Here is a 15,306-nt window from a genome sequence, read left to right as displayed (position 1 = left end):
TTAAAATAGGGGTAGACGGTCATCCAAAAGTAGTTTTTTGTTTTTGGCATCCTGGCTATTGAAAACAATTACTAGATGATGGATCACCTTTTCAGCATAAGAAATTGGAGTATTTGCCAGATTAACTTATCTCCCAGGCTCTACTGTTCATTTTATTTTGGTGCTAGAAATGTGTGTTATATGCCCTACGTCCCAGCCCCTGCTAGAGTTGATCTTCTACTTGTATAGTAGCAAAGTGAGTGTGCATGCACGTGCGTGTGAGTGTGCATGTGCGTGCATGTGGGGGGGGGGTAGCGGAAGAACACACTGAGACACTGACTCCACTCAGGACCTGTGGAGTTTCACAGTTTATCTTAGATCAATTCAGGTTGGGGTCTTGAGCATAAGAAATTACAAAGGGGAAATTCTTCTACTAGGAAAGATAAATTGTACTTTTCCTTGTCTTATTCATGTATAATTAGGGTATACTTTTAATCTTATTTTTAGATTTTTTAAAAATACATTTTAGGTAAAACGTGTAACACATTTTATGTGTTGCTTACAAGGATCAAAATAGAATGGCAAGTTAAAAAAGCCTTTCTTGTGTCATTTCATCGTTTAACAAGTACAAAGAAAAAACGTATTTATATAGCTCACTTTGACTTGTAATGATACTTCTAGGTTTCTGAGAATTAACAACTCAGACATTTGAGACAAACAAAAAATAAGATGGGAAACTTTCCATAGAAAAACAGAAGGCTCTTATTTTTCTCTGTGTAATCTCTTCTCCATTTTCAATAATTTATAATTTCTTTCATTTAATAGTATCAAAACATTTATTTTTCCAAGTCTGTGTTTATTCCTCTCCTCTTCTTCCTTCTACTGGCACCCTCTGTGTCTTTGTTCCATCAACACTGTTTTTTCATAATCTTTATTGGAAAGAATTCACTGACAGGAAAATGAAAAGCTATCATTATACTTCCCTTCTCCCCCACCGCCATGTTTAGACACCTTGTTTAAACCAAGATAACAGGAGGATTTTTATAAAGGGGGAATAGATTACCTTTCAGTTAAAGACATTATTAATATTTTTACCTTAAAGGGCCCTCGAAGACAAGCTATGAAAGAGATGTCCATTGATCAAGCCAAATATCAGCGATGGCTTATTAAAAACAAAACAAAGGCTTTTTATGCTCCAGTACATGCAGATGATTTGAGAGAGGGTGCACAACATTTGATGCAGGTAAATTTGTTACATCTTTCAAATGACAGTATTTTAGTTTTGTGTAAGCTTTCAAAAACTTGTTTATTCCAGGTTTCATTATTCACATTAATAAAAATCATAAATCTTTAAAATATCTTTACTGAAGTAGAATATTACAGTTTGTATAATTTGAGAGTTACAGAAATACTGTGCTGTTGGCTGACAGTGAAGAACCTCTTTGTGAATTATCTTAGCCTATTTCTGTCCTTTTCCTAAGATAGTTCCCATTCACTCCCTGTTGTTTTAAGTAATGGCAGTCCTTATTTAATTTTTTAAAAATTCTAATTCCCTACTATATTTCTCACTATTATTTTACTGGTGCTAGACTTAGACTTCTCTTTCGGTTTTGTGTGTGTCCTAGTAACCAGAATGTGGGATTTGGAATCAGTCCTAGGTTTAAATGCTAGCACTGCTACTTCCTTATTATGGATTTCGGACCAATCAAGTTATTTAACTTCTCAGAAACTCAGTTTCTTCAACCCTTAAAGGTTGTAGGGAGACAGTGTTTGCCAACTTATTTTTATAGGAACCTCTTTCTTCAAAAGAAAGCTTAAGCAAAAGCCCATTGACTGTGTCGATTGTGGAGCTGCTTTGTTAGAGGTGGGGGACTCAGTGCTGTCACTGGGCCCTTTCTGTTTTGTGTTTTTTAAAACTTGACAAGCACTTGGTTAAGAATAGCATAGGCTATCCTCAGGAATAATAAGGGGTGGGAGTGGGATTGCTTTGCCAGATATAAAGGCTTATTAGCATAAAACTATTGTGATTAAGACATTGTGGTATTGAAGTAGAGACAGACAATTCAACTGAGTAGAAATAGAGCCACTCATATAGGAAATTTAATACATGACAGAGGTGACATTGAAAAGATGAGCTGGGATAATTGATAATTTATGTGAAAAATATATATAACACATCCTTATAAACCAAACAACAAAACATTTCCAGATAGATTAAAGACGTAAACATGAAAGGCAAAATTTGTAAGCTTTTAGAAGAAAATAGAGAATAATTTTATGATCTTGGACTAGGGAAGAAGTTTTTAAATGAGACACAAAAAGTTGAATTATGAAGAAGAAACCAATTATTTTTTAGTTAACATTTATAAAACTGTGCTTCTAAAGAAAGCATGAAAACAAAAAATGAAGCCACAGACCTAAAGAAGATAATGTTACCAGCAAAAGAATGTGGTGCACAATATATAAAGAAATACTAAATCTATAAGAGAAAAAAAGAATAGCAATAGACATGCAAAGAAGAGGAAACCTAAATGACAGAAGTAAAAATTAAAACCGCAGTACAGCTTTATTCCATACCCGTCAGATTGATCAGAATCAGGTCTGCCAATACCAAGTGTTAGAAATGGTGTAGAGCACTTGGAAATCTTTGCACTGCTGTAGTAAATGTAGACTGGACAATCACTTGGAACAGCAACCTGGCAGTATTCTGCGTCTTTGAAAAGTGCAGATATCCTGAGACACTCCATTCTTAAGTGTATACCACAGAGAAATTTTACACATGTGAAGAAGGCTATGTGAAGTTTCATAGCACTATCATTTCTTACAGTGAAAAGGAAATTAAAGTAACTTCAGCAGCCATTAATCACATTATTGAAAATTGTGGCATAATCATGCAGTGGAATTCCATATAGTGGTGAAAAGGTACTATACATATCAATGAGGATAAACCTCAGACAGAAATGTTAAGGAAAATAGCAAGTTAAAATAAGAACATGAGTAATATGAAGATGATGTAAATTTTTAAAAATATGTAACTTAAAAATTCATACGTATATATGCCTAGATAATGGAATATATAGTAAAAATACAAGATCTTGAAAAGGATACGTTGGGTACTTGATATTTGTGAAATTTGTTTTCTTAAGCTGAGTGGTGGATACATGATTATTTATTACTTTATTCGCTTTTGTATGTGAAATATATAAATATTTCAAACGGAATTCCACCCCTGGTCATAAGGTTGTTTCTAGTGGGTAAATCTTGCTTGCTTTTGTGCAGTTTATAGGAATACTTTGATAACTACTCTATGTATTTAATAAATGTTATGAAGGAAATGAAAATATTTACTTACAGCAATGGTTCTTAACTTCAGCCTGCATCAGAATCACGTGGTGGACTTGCTAAAACACAGACTGCTGGGCCGCATCTTTACAGTGATTCAGTAGGTCTAGGGTGAGGCCCAAGAATTTGCATTTCTAACAAGTTTCCCGGTGATCACGCTGCTGCTGCTGGTCCAGTCCAGGCACTACACTTTGAGAGCCACTGCCCTCGAGGGTTTCTGTGGTATAAATGATGATATCGTAAATTGGCCAAGAGTTAGGAACCATCCTCCTTATCATTCTGCTCTACCTAACATACTCACCCCTGTGGGTCATGACAGTTTCACCAGTGTGGGGCAAAGGGAGCATACATAGAACAGTGTCATTTTGAGACTGCCCTATAAACCTGGCAAGTGCTATTCCCTTTACAAAGATGCCCAGGAGATGGTTTATTCCAGTGGCAGAGCTGTCTGAGGAACTGTTTAAAATATCCTTACAGATAGGTGAATTGCCTCTTTAGAACTAATCACTGAAATTTTAGTGTAAGTTGCCACTGAGTGTACTTCTCTTTCCTTCGAACCTTCTCGAAACCTGTTACATAAAGTGGAAAATGCCTTTATGTCTGTTAGAGGTTTATAATCTTTGTCAAAATAGTTTTTTGTACATTGATTTCTTTATACAGTGACTTATTTTATAGTTCTAGCGGTGCTGTTTTAGATGGGTTTGTTTTACTATACATTCTGACTTTTCATTTCTTTGTCCCTTCATTTGTCTAGTTATTAGTTATAAGCATTTATTTAGAGATTCACTGTTTTAAGGAGAGGTAGTCTTGTCAATAACTTGCTTATGGAGCCCTTTGGCAGTAAGACATTAACACTGCTAACTTCTTTGTTTAAATGGATTTTTCTTTTCTTTTGTTTTCTTTTTCTTTTTTTTTTTTTTAAGGCAGGAGCCATTTGATTGTCAATCCAATTTTAAACATTCATTTTAAATTAGAAAAAACTCTTGTTTTTACAAAAAGTTCAGATTACATCATGATGCCTTTTAAATCAAGTAGATCTCATTTAGTCTTAGTGTAGCTAAAACTACCTTTTTTCCTGAGCAAAGCTAGTCTAGAATTATCCTGTAATATATGCTGAGTGTTTCTGAAACCTTTCCTCTTCTTCATTAGCCACATTTTGAGGTAAACAGCAATTTTTTTTTAATTTTCTAAAAAAAATGTAGACCGAAATAACATTGCCAATAATATTTAAAATATAAATTATACCCAAGTCCTGTAGCCCCTTTCCAAATATATATACACACATATATTTAATGCCATGATATTAACTAAGGATAATTTAAAGCCATCACTATTAGCTCAACCTTTAAAAACTAACCATCTAGAATATGAAGCCAAAACTCTGCATTTTTGTTCAGTGATGCTTTTTTTCAGCCAATATTTTATTATACATTTCCATTGTCAACAACATTCTTTAATTAATGAAACATTTAATGACTATTTTTAATGGATTTAGCATAATATGCTAAAGCAATTTCTTTTTTTTTAACATCTTTATTGGAGTATAATTGCTTTACAATGGTGTGTTAGTTTCTGCTTTATAACAAAGTGAATTAGTTACACATATACATATATCCCCATATCTCCTCCCTCTTGCGTCTCCCTCCCACCCTCCCTATCCCACCCCTCTAGGTGGTCACAAAGCACCAAGCTGATCTCCCTGTGCTATGCGGCTGCTTCCCACTAGCTATCTCTTTTACATTTGGTAGTGTATATATGTCCATGCCACTCTCTCACTTCACCCCAGCTTACCCTTCCCCCTCCCTGTGTCATCAGGTCCATTCTCTACATCTGTGTCTTTATTTCTGTCCTGCCCCTAGGTTCTTTAGAACCATTTTTTTTTGATTCCATATATATGTGTTAGCATATGGTATTTGTTTTTCTCTTTCTGACATACTTCACTCTATATGACAGTCTCTAGGTCCATCCACCTCACTACAAATAACTCAATTTCGTTTCTTTTTATGGCTGAGTAATATTCCATTGTATATATGTGCCACATCTTTATCCATTCATCTGTCGATGGACACTTAGGTAGCTTCCACATCCTGGCTATTGTAAATAGAGCTGCAATGAATATTGTGGTACTTGACTCTTTCTGAATTATGGTTTTCTCAGGGTATGTGCCTAGTAGTGGGATTGCTGGGACATATGGTAGTTCTATTTTTAGTTTTTTAAGGAACCTCCATACTGTTCTCCATAGTGGCTGTATCTGTATCAATTTACATTCCCACTAACAGTGCAGGAGGGTTCCCTTTTCTCCACACCCTCTCCAGCATTTATTGTTTCTAGATTTTTTGATGATAGCCATTCTGACCGGTGTGAGATGATATCTCATTGTAGTTTTGATTTGCATTTCTCTAATGGTTAGTGATGTTGAGCATCCTTTCATGTGTTTGTTGGCGATCTGTATATCTTCTTTGGAGAAATGTCTATTTAGGTCTTCTGCCCGTTTTTGGATTGGGTATTTTGTTTTTTTGATATGGAGCTGCATGAGCTGCTTGTAAATTTTGGAGATTAATCCTTTGTCAGTTGCTTCATTTGCAAATATTTTCTCCCATTCTGAGGGTTGTCTTTCTGTCTTGTTTATGGTTTCCTTTGCTGTGCAAAAGCTTTTAAGTTTCATTAGATCCCATTTGTTTATTTTTGTTTTTATTTCCATTTCTCTAGGAGGTTGGTTGAAAAGGATCCTGTTGTGATTTATGTCATAGAGTGTTCTGCCTATGTTTTCCTCTAAGAGTTTGATAGTGTCTGGCCTTACATTTAGGTCTTTAATCCATTTTGAGTTTATTTTTGTGTATGGTGTTAGGGAGTGTTCTAATTTCATTCTTTTACATGAGGCTGTACAGTTTCCCCAACAGCACTTACTGAAGAGGCTGTCTTTTCTCCACTGTATGTTCTTGCCTCCTTTATCAAAAATAAGGTGACCGTATGTGCGTGGGTTTTTCTCTGGGCTTTCTATCCTGTTCCATTGACCTATATTTCTGTTTTTGTGCCAGTACCATACTGCCTTGATTACTGTAGCTTTGTAGTATATTCTGAAGTCAGGGAGCCTGATTCCTCCAGCTCCATTTTTCTTTCTCAAGATTGCTTTGGCTATTCGGGGTCTTTTCTGTTTCCATACAAATTGTGCAGTTTTTTTGTTCTAGTCTGTGAAAAATGCCAGTGGTAGCTTGATAGGGATTGCATTGAATCTGTAGATTGCTTTGGGTAGTAGAGTCATTTTCACAATGTTGATTCTTCCAATCCAAAAACATGGTATATCTCTCCATCTGTTTGTCTTGTCTTTAATTTCTTTCATCAGTGTCTTATAGTTTTCTGCATATAGGTCTTTTGTCTTCTTAGGTAAGTTTATTCCTAGGTATTTTATTCTTTTTGTTGCAGTGGTAAATGGGAGTGTTTCCTTAATTTCTCTTTCAGATTTTTCATCATTAGTGTATAGGAATGCTAGAGATTTCTGTGCATTAATTTTGTATTCTGCTACTTTACCAAATTCATTGATTAGTTCTAGTAGTTTCTGGTAGCATCTTTAGGATTCTCTATGTATAGTATCATGTCCTTTGCAAACAGTGACAGTTTACTACTTCTTTTTCGATTTGGATTCCTTTTATTTCTTTTTCTTTTCTGATTGCTGTGGCTAAAACTTCCAAAGCTGTGTTGAATAATAGTGGTAAGAGTGGACAACCTTGTCTTGTTCCTGATCTTAGAGGAAATGGTTTCAGTTTTTCACCATTGAGAACAGTGTTAGCTGAGGGTTTGTCATATATGGCCTTTATTATGTTGAGGTAAGTTCCCTCTATGCTTACTTTCTGGAGGGTTTTTATCATAAATGGGTGTTGAATTTTGTTGAAAGCTTTTTCTCCATCTATTGAGATGATTATAGGGTTTTTATCCTTCAATTTGTTAATATGGTGTATCACATCTATTTGCATATATTGAAGAATCCTTGCATTCCTGGGATAAATCCCACTTGATCATTGTGTATGATCCTTTTATTGTGCTGTCAGATTCTGTTTGCTAGTATTTTGTTGAGGATTTTTACATCTATGTTCATCCGTGATATTGGCCTGTAGTTTTCTTTCTTTGTGACATCTTTGTCTGGTTTTGTTATCAGGGTGATGGTGGCCTCGTAGAATGAGTTTGGGAGTGTTTCTCCCTCTGCTATATTTTGCAAGAGTTTGAGAAGGAGAGGTTTTAGCTTTCTCTAAATATTTGATAGAATTCGCCTGTGTAGCTATCTGGTCCTGGGCTTTTGTTTGTTGGAATATTTTTTTTTTTTCGGTATGCGGACCTCTCACTGTTGCGGCCTCTCCCATTGCGGAGCACAGGCTCCGGACGCGCAGGCCCAGCAGCCATGGCTTACAGGCCCAGCCACTCCGCGGCATGTGGGATCTTCCCGGACCGGGGCATGAACCTGTGTCCCCTGCATCGCCAGGCGGACTCTCAACCACTGCGCTACCAGGGAAGCCCTGTTGGAAGATTTTTAATCACAGTTTCAATTTCAGTGCTTGTGATTGGTCTGTTCATATTTTCTGTTTCTTCCTGGTTCAGTCTTGGAAGGTTGTACCTTTCTAAGAATTTGTCCATTTCTTCCAGGTTGTCCATTTTATTGGCATATAGTTGCTTGTAGTAATCTCTCATGATCCTTTGTATTTCTGCAGTGTCAGTTGTTATTTTCCTTTTTCATTTCTAGTTCTATTGAGTCTTCTCCCTGTTTTTCTTGATGAGTCTGGCTAATGGTTTATCAATTTCGTTTATCTTCTCAAACAACCAGCTTTTAGTTTTATTGATCTTTGCTGTTGTTTCCTTCATTTTTTGTTAGTAATTCTTAAATATGAATCTCATGGCAGTACTTAACTAAATTAGATAACCATGATGTTTGGAAATGTTTTTACTTAATAGTCATGACAGAAATAAAAAGCCACATACTATTGGGGAAAGAGTTGTTCTTTCTGCTACAGTAAAAATGGTTATGATGATACACAGAAAAATATTGTAACAAACTAAATGCCTTTCTTGTCAGCAAGTTCTGGTGGAAGATTCACAGAAAACATTGCTAACGATTCAAAAAAACAACACAGTGAGAATGTTTTGATTGAAACCGAAGCTATTTGTAATAAGCTTCAGATGACTGCATTTTGCTATATCAGTTTCAATTATGGAAGTCCATGAAGAACTGATTTTCTGTGAGCCAAAAGGAATATGTTCCAGAGAAGACATATTTTCAGTAATGTTATTTCTTTAAAACACATGATGTTTTATGGAAACTGAAAACATTACTTCTAACTGAATAGGTACTTCGATTAGAATTTACAAAGGATTTAGGATGACTGATAGATGTGAAATTTCTTTACTCATTCAAGGGAAAGTTATTACGATAATGAAGTTGAAAACAGAAGTGCACAGAGTACCTCTGAATGTTACTGTCAATTTTATAAAAATAAAACCTTTTAATTATAATAAGGTTGTAACCAAAGTTTGTGATGAGAAACAGAGTAACTCTCACAGTATTTTGTACCATCAAGAAGTTGCTGGTCATCTTGTAGCTTACTTCATTAAAAAACAATAAAACTTGAAGATATTTCTTGGTTTTCTTTTACCAAAAAACCCCAAAAATATCAAAATTATGTTGTGTGGTTAGTGGCTACCTTGCTATATAACAGTTTTTTAAATAAAAAATATTCTTTATCTGTCTCCTGAGGGCAAAGCATTGTTTATAGTAGAGTGGAAAAAAAATTCTTATTTCTTGAAAGAAAGTTGTGCATGGATAGAACATTTTGAAAATGAATGTAAACTTTACATGGTTAGGCTTATTTCTTTTGTTCCCTAATTATGCAGTCTTTACAACAGTGTCTGGCACATGGTCAGCACTTGGTAAGTTTAACAAAAAATGATTTAAGTATATCACTTATAAAAACTTAAGTGTGACCTCATGGCACATAAAATATTAATTCAAAATGGATCTAAGATCTAAATATAAGGGCTAAAACCATAAAGCTCTTTAAAGAAAACATAGAAGTAGATCTTCATGACCTTGAATTTGGCAATGGATTCTTAGATATGGCACCAAAAGCACAAGCAACAAAACAAATAAGTAAACAAATTCGACTTCACAATTAAAAACTTTTGTGCATCTAAGGACATTATCAAGAAAATGAAAAGACAATCTACAGAATGGAAGAAAATCTTTTTACATCATATATCTGATAAGGTTTAATATCCAAAATATACATAGAATTCCTAAAGCAGCAACAAGAAGACAGACAACCCAATTAAAAAATTTGCTAATAACTTGAATAAACATTTCTCCAAAGAAATAAAGATAACTAATAAGCACATGAAAAAATGTTCAGTATCATTAGTCACTAGAGCAATGCAAATCAAAGCTACAGTGAGATACCATTTTACACTACTAGCATGTGTGTAATTAAGTAAACAAACAAACAGGAACTAACAAGTGTTGCTGAGGATGTGGAGAAATTGGAACCTTTGCATTGCTGGTGGGAGTGTGAAATGATGCAGCTGCTGTGGGAGACAGCTTAGTAGTTCCTCAAAAGTCTAAACAAGGAATTACTGTATATCCAGCAAGTCTACTCCTAGGCATATACCCAAAGAAATTAAAAGCTGGGAGTCACACAGATATTTGTAGGCCAGTGTTTGTTGCAGCATTATTCACAGTAGCCAAAAGATAGAAACAACCTAAGCATGTGTCAACAGATGAATGGATAGACAAAATGTAGTATACACATAGAATGAAATATTATTCAGCCATAAAAAGGAAAGAAGTTCTAATAGATGCTGTAACATGGATGAACCTGGAAGACATTATGCTAAATGAAATAAGCCAGACACAAGGGACAAATATTGTGTGATTCCATTTATAGGAAATATCTAGGATAAGCAAACTCGTAGAGACAAAAGTAGATTAGGTGTTACCAGGGCCTGGAGGGAGGAAAGAACGGGTAGTTATTACTTAGTGTTTACAGAATTTCTGTTTAAGGTGATGAGAAACTTTTGGAAACAGATAGTGGGGTTGGTTGTACAACATTGTGAATGTAATTAATGCCATTGAATTGTACATGTTAAAATGGCTAAAATGGCAAACTGTTTTATTTATCTTTTACCATAAAAAAAAAATCTTATGTGAGTAGCCAACCTTGGGAATAGAATTTTTAGTGTGTTTTAAAATATTATGAAAGAGGACTTCCCTGGTGGCGCACTGGTTAAGAATCCACCTGCCAGTGCAGGAGACGTAGGTTCAAGCCCTGGTCCGGGAAGATTACACATGCCGCAGAGCAACTAAGCCCATGTGCCACAACTACTGAGCCTGTGCTCTAGAGTCCGCAAGCCACAACTACTTAGCCCGCGTGCCACAACTACTGAAGCCCGCGCGCCTAGAGCCCACACTCCGCAACAAGAGAAGCCACTGCAGTGAGAAGCCTGCGCACCACAATGAAGAGTAGCCCCCACTCGCTGCAACTAAAGCCCATGTGAGCAACAAAGATACAATGCAGACAAAAATTAATTAATTTTTAAAAAATTACAAAGGAAATTAATTGGATCTGGGAGCATATTTGTATAAGCATATTGAATTGCAACTCTACATGAAGTTGCAAGAAAAACTGATGGAATTCTGAACTGTAGCCAACAACGCATGTATTCAATTTGGACTTCTGCTTCTAGGTTTTAATGGCAAAATATGTAACTGGGAATACCACTGTATTGTTATGATTTTTATGAAAGGTTAAGTATATTCCATCATCTTTCCCTTCCTAAAAATGAAAATTCTGATAAATCATAAAAGTACAAAATATACATTTAGAACTTTTCAGGTGTTTATCTTCTATTTTTGTGTATGTTTAATCATAAGTAATATAATGAATGTATGTATAATTTATAAACATGCATTGGATGCTCAACTATTTTTGCTGATAAGGGTACACAATTTTATGTTTAGGGACTTCCCTGGTGGCACAGTGGTTAAGAATCCACCTGCTAATGCAGGGGACACTGGTTTGATCCCTGGTCTGGGGAGATCCTACATGCCGTGGAGCAACTAAACCCATGCGCCACAACTACTGAGCCTACGCTCTAGAGCCCACGAGCCACAACTACGAAAACCCACGCGCCTAGAGCCCATGCTCCGCAACAAGAGAAGCCACAGCAGTGAGAAGCCCCCGCACCCCAATGAAGAGTAGCCCCCGCTCACTGCAACTAGAGAAAGCCCATGCGTAGCAACGAAGACTCAACACAGCCAAAAATAAATAAAATAAATAAATTTATAAAAACACGTTAAAAATAAAAATGTTTAGAGGCTGTCCATTAGGAGGATATTGTCATTTAAAAAGCATTTTGTGAGTGGCATATCTTTAAAGTTGTATTTTTTCTGTGTTTTAGGCTGCTGGTCTTGGGCGTATGAAACCAAACACACTTGTCCTTGGATTTAAGAAAGACTGGTTGCAAGCAGATATGAGGGATATGGATATGTATATAAACTTATTTCAGTAAGTATCCTTTTTTTTTTTAAGTAAGTATCCTTTTAATTCAGTAACTTAGTTGATTCAGAAAATATTAATTTTGAAAGCTTGCACTGGTTTTTGAAGTCTGTTTCTCATATAGTCTCTTCTAGTAGAAGCATAGAATGAAAATAATCATTTGGAAGTTATTTACATTTCTTTTTTTAAAATGCACTTACATGTTTGCTTTTCCACCCCCTTGAAGTACTAAGTTCTGTGTTTACTATTCACTTTTCAGTGGTATTTCCAATGATGTTTATAAGACAGCATAGTTTTGATTTACTTCACTTTAATTTCCTTCTTACAGGTTGTCTAATGAGTTCTTATCCTTTTGTTACTTTGTCTTTCTGATTTGAATCTATCCATGTTATTTTTGGATACGTATCTGTTTAATCTATTACAAAGGTGTTTTGGGAGTGAGTTATTTAATAAAAAATAAAATTTCTATTTTGTCATATTTTGTTTTTAATCTTGAAAAGTACCTTTTCTAGTATTCCTAGTATTTATTTAGCAAATCTCTTTATCTCATTCACACTGTTTTATAGAGGATAAGGATTCCCTCTTAGTACATCATACTTGAAGAGTAGTCTTTTTCTTGTCACAGATGCTGCTGAAATAGAACTGTTCACTCATTATAAAGTATTTCTTTATAAAAATTGTCATTTAAAAAAAATTTATATTTGGCAAAATAACTCTAGTACCAGATTCAAATCCTACTTCTCTGTGAATTTTTATCTGTTTATCCTTAACTCACTGGAGTTATTTCCCTTCCTGGAGCTCCTGTTGTATCTATTGGTAGAACCATATAATTATTTGCCTGTATCACATATAATGCTTTTGTTTTCATAGCTACCTTGAAACATCTTTGTGGAAGTAACCAGATCTCATACTTTACTTTCATAAATCTCTTTATATTCATTAGTAAAATATACGATACTTAAGATTTCCCAAGTAATTGTTAAATGGTTTTTAGTAAAATTCAAGCTCTGCTGGTTTGTCAGAGGTTGTGACTGGTCTTTGGCTTTGGGTTTGTTAACTTTTTCGTAAACAGCACTTCACTCTCCCTTTCTAATTCTGTAGTCTGTACTTTGTACGCATGGGGATTAGGGAAAGAAGGAGACTGTGAAAGAAAGACTACATCATGTGGGCTTTGAGCCAAAGAGTATGCTTTTTTTCTTTGAAGACGTAAGACCAGTGAGATGGAGTAATTATCCTAGAAAATAGAAAAAGTGACATTTTTGCAAATAATTCATTCATTATTAGTTGTAGTTTGTCATAATGGGAGCACTGAAAGAAAGGAGTCTTTTCTGACACTGATCTTTTAGGAACTGAAGTGAATGTTTGCTCTGAGAGTCAAGTATTAATCCAAGTATTATATGTCAAGCAGCAGTTTAAAGATAGGTAAAATATTGCTCTCTGGTTTCTGGAACCATAGACATTGATGGCTATTTTAAAGCAGTGATACTGCTTACTCTTTTATCTTGTGACACTTATGTTCTGGTTGTGATTTTAAATACCTTGAACAGTTGAGGTATACTTTATTTACTATGTATATATTAACAGTATGGAGGGTCTGAAACTGCAAATCAACTTCTATAGCTTAAAGAAATTATATACATTATAGAAATTTCTATACCTTATAGCAAAAACATTTAGCTATTTTAGTCTGAAGTAGACTAAGAGCTATATTCACTGGGTTTTCTTTAAGGAAATTGATTTTGATTCAATTACTTTATTAACTATTTTTTAAAATACTTGTAGTTATTTCTTCTCTAATAGTTAATTAGATCTTTCACAGTACAGCAGAGGAAGGTTAACATGTCTATTAATTTTTTCTCCAGTGAATCTGGAGAAAATATGGATGTCACTGTAATTTTTAAAGCATATTATAAGAATCAGATACTTAAAGCTGAAAGTAAATTTAGAGATCATCTACTATTGCCTTCATTTTATAGAGGAGAGAGACAGAAATTTTTGTGATTTAAAAGAATTTTTTTTTGTTTTTTTCTTGTTACAGTGACGCCTTTGATATACAATATGGAGTAGTAGTTATCCGCCTAAAAGAGGGTCTGGATATATCTCATCTTCAAGGACAAGGTAAATCTTGTTTGAAATACATTTTTTATCTTAAAAATATAAATTACTTTGTTAGAAAATTATATGTAATTCTACAAATTCTTTAATAATTTTAATATTTACCATCTAATATGTGTCATATACTTATTGTATGGCATTTTAAGATCAGATCTGATTGGCTCTACCAAAGTTTGGATTTTCTCTTTGTACCAACCTGAATGGTGGCTAGTAATTATTAATAGAATAAAATTCAATTCAAATCATAAGTTTAAGAGAAACAAACATTAGTTATGATTGTAGTTTGGCCAAAGTTATAAAACTACATGATAAATAAAATAATCAGAGGAAAACATTTTAGACATTTTCATGTTTATGGAAGATATACTTTGTACATAGAGGCATATTAATAATGAAAAACTAAACTTTGTTATATCATTTACTCTTTCTTCAGAAAAGACTATATTTTGTAACTTTCTCATTTTGAAGTAATTATAGATTCACAAAAATTTGTGTACCCTCCCTCCAGTTTCCCCCACTGGTAACATCTTATCTATAGTTCTGTATCAAAACCAGGAAATTGACATTGGGACAATTTACATACCTTATTCAGGTTTCACCGGTTTTACATACACTTGTATGTACAAATGTGCACACAAGCACATGTGTGTGGTTCTGTTTCACTTGTCACATATGTTGTTTCATGTAAGATACAGAGTTGTTCCATCACCACAGAGATCTCCCTTGTGCTACTGCATTATAGCTTCCATTCATACCCTTTCCCTGTTCTCTAACCCCTGACACCCACTGATCTCCTCTCAAACTATATAATTTTTTAAGCTTTTAAAACTTTTTTTTCATTAAGCTTAAAACCTGTTAAAGTATACTTAGCACTTTGGGCAACTTTATAAAAAGTATGGAAAATTCCATACCCTGTAATGATTTCCTTGTAGCTTAAAAAATACTGTAAGTTTAAGAAAATTTGTGTACCTAATATTTTAACCTTATCAATTAATTAACCAGGTCATCAAAATTAGCTAAGGCTAAATAGCTGAGAGGCATATAATGAACTTTCCTCATCTGTTCATGTATTTAAGCTGTTCTAATCCTCCCACTCCCCCCACCACTTTAAGGGTATTGTGCATTTCTGAAAGGAATGCTTTGAGGTCTTTATCCATGTAACACAAAAGTATGGCCTGCTGAAAATGCATTTTCTTACTCTGGAGTAGGCCTTGCAAAATACTATTTATTATGCTTGTTATGCTCTAACAGTAATTTTGGTTTAGGATACCTGTTAATAACTCTGCATAATTATTAGTAGTGTTCCCTTTCACTCTCAAAAACATCAGAGTTTGGC

General features: G+C 34.5%; 1 protein-coding gene and 1 long non-coding RNA gene across 3 annotated transcripts in view; one reads left to right on the top strand and one right to left on the bottom strand.

Annotated features, from left to right (window-relative positions):
* LOC132423319 (uncharacterized) overlaps nucleotides 1–15,306 on the bottom strand; it is a 41,921-nt gene that overhangs the window by 1,354 nt on the left and 25,261 nt on the right. The window contains exons 2-3 of one of the 2 annotated variants that reach the window (XR_009518963.1): nucleotides 3,332–3,538; nucleotides 2,507–2,692 (exon numbers count right to left, since the gene is read on the bottom strand). This is a non-coding gene — a long non-coding RNA (uncharacterized lncRNA). Of the gene's footprint in view, nucleotides 1–2,506; nucleotides 2,693–3,331; nucleotides 3,539–15,306 lie in introns of those variants that run through there. The other variant, XR_009518964.1, reaches the window with a different exon arrangement.
* Nucleotides 1–15,306, top strand: part of SLC12A2 (solute carrier family 12 member 2) — a 108,878-nt gene that overhangs the window by 76,063 nt on the left and 17,509 nt on the right. Inside the window, exons 17-19 of the mRNA XM_060008922.1 lie at nucleotides 1,082–1,222; nucleotides 11,758–11,864; nucleotides 13,894–13,973. Coding sequence (XP_059864905.1) covers nucleotides 1,082–1,222; nucleotides 11,758–11,864; nucleotides 13,894–13,973 — 328 coding nt within the window. The remainder of the gene's footprint in view (nucleotides 1–1,081; nucleotides 1,223–11,757; nucleotides 11,865–13,893; nucleotides 13,974–15,306) is intronic.

The sequence above is a fragment of the Delphinus delphis genome, chromosome 3, assembly GCF_949987515.2.
Source record: "Delphinus delphis chromosome 3, mDelDel1.2, whole genome shotgun sequence".
Lineage (NCBI taxonomy): Eukaryota > Metazoa > Chordata > Mammalia > Artiodactyla > Delphinidae > Delphinus > Delphinus delphis.
This window is presented reverse-complemented; position numbering and strand designations above follow the sequence as displayed.